The sequence below is a fragment of the Cystoisospora suis genome (genome assembly GCF_002600585.1).
Source record: "Cystoisospora suis strain Wien I chromosome Unknown contig_8195, whole genome shotgun sequence".
NCBI classification, from domain to species: domain Eukaryota; phylum Apicomplexa; class Conoidasida; order Eucoccidiorida; family Sarcocystidae; genus Cystoisospora; species Cystoisospora suis.
The window spans coordinates 1,450-2,821 of NW_027160978.1; the positions used below are offsets into that span (position 1 = coordinate 1,450).

A 1,372-nucleotide genomic window follows, 5' to 3' on the forward strand; every position below is an offset into this window, starting at 1 on the left:
TGATAAGATCTCGCGTCTCTATTTCACACTCGAGAATGGCCTTTTGATTTGCTTCTTCATAAGCCTCAATTTTCCTCCTTCGCCTCCTATTCTGATGGTCGAATGTCTGTCTAGACATATACACATACACAGTCATACAGACATAGACATACATACATACACATACTTACATAGTCATACATACGTAGTCATACACACTTAGACACACATACATATATATATATATATACATATAGTCACACATACAGATGTACATACAGATATATCAGTCACGCCCTGACCAGACATAGACGAAAGATGTATCTATATGTGTTTTGTACCTCTACCTATCTATATATTCATATCCCAGGATATATAGAGATATATGTGTACAAGTGTCGAGAAAGGAGCAGAGGCCTTTAGATCAGCTTTCCATCTGTGCAGTAGGAATTATGGATAAGGTAGAGACAATGGGGAAGATAAAACTCAAGAAAAAGAAGTAGACGATACATGTGCACCTACCTATCTATATATATATAAATATCTGTCTCTCTCTCTATATATATATACATGCATATGTATATATGTGAGTGGACTTTTGAAAGGATAGAGGTGTGTATATGTATAGGTATCTATCTAGGTGTAGAGAGAAGAGTAAAGAGAGACTTGAAGAAGAGAAAAGAGAGAAAGGCTATGTGGGAGAAGAAGAGCCATCCTCTTGCCTTTCTTTTAATGTATCAAGTCTTGAGAGGCTTATCTATCTATTTTGGTAAAGAGGAGAATGACTACATAGACATCTACCTCTTTCATGATGACAAATGGACAGATTGCGTGTGCATGTGTGAAGACTCAAGACTAGAAAGCATCAGCTCTCTCGGGTGTACATACACCTCAACCGTATCTATCATCGGCATCACCACACATCTTCCATCGCCCCAGACTCTTTCTTTCTCGTCCATCTCCTCCTCCTTCTCTTTCTCTCCTCTTTCTTTCTTTCCTTCTTTTGCTCACTTCTCTTCTTTCTTTGTTTGTGCTTTGATAGTTTCTCTCTTTCTTTTCCTTTTTGATCTGACCTTATGTTGGAGGCAAGCCAGTCGAATTTCTCGAGAAAGGTCTCTTTGAGAAGAGGGAAGTCTTTCAGAATGGTGACAGGTAGAGGGACAAGTGTATCGGAGAAGAATTTGTGTGGTAGATCATGCAGAAATTCACAGAAGTTCTCCGTGAGTTCTTTCAGAAAGTATTTGTGAGGANNTGTTCCATCATTGCATTCGCTTCTTCTTTCTTCATTTCTGTAAGCTCTTCGGGTTGGACTGATTCTTGAGCGGCCTGGATCTTCTTGCCATCGATCAATTGATAGTCCAGATATCTCAACTTTGAAAGAAAAGCAAGAACG

The 1,372-nt window shown here is 38.9% G+C and overlaps 1 protein-coding gene across 1 annotated transcript; it reads right to left on the reverse strand.

The window, feature by feature from the left end:
• Positions 1 to 3: 3 nt before the first annotated feature.
• CSUI_010749 (leucine rich repeat-containing protein) lies at positions 4 to 1,368 on the reverse strand (the record flags this gene model as incomplete). Its single annotated transcript, XM_068070850.1, has 1 exon — positions 4 to 1,368. A coding segment is annotated over one exon (474 nt), but the record flags the coding sequence as incomplete, so codon positions are not given.
• Between the last annotated feature and the right edge of the window lie 4 nt (positions 1,369 to 1,372).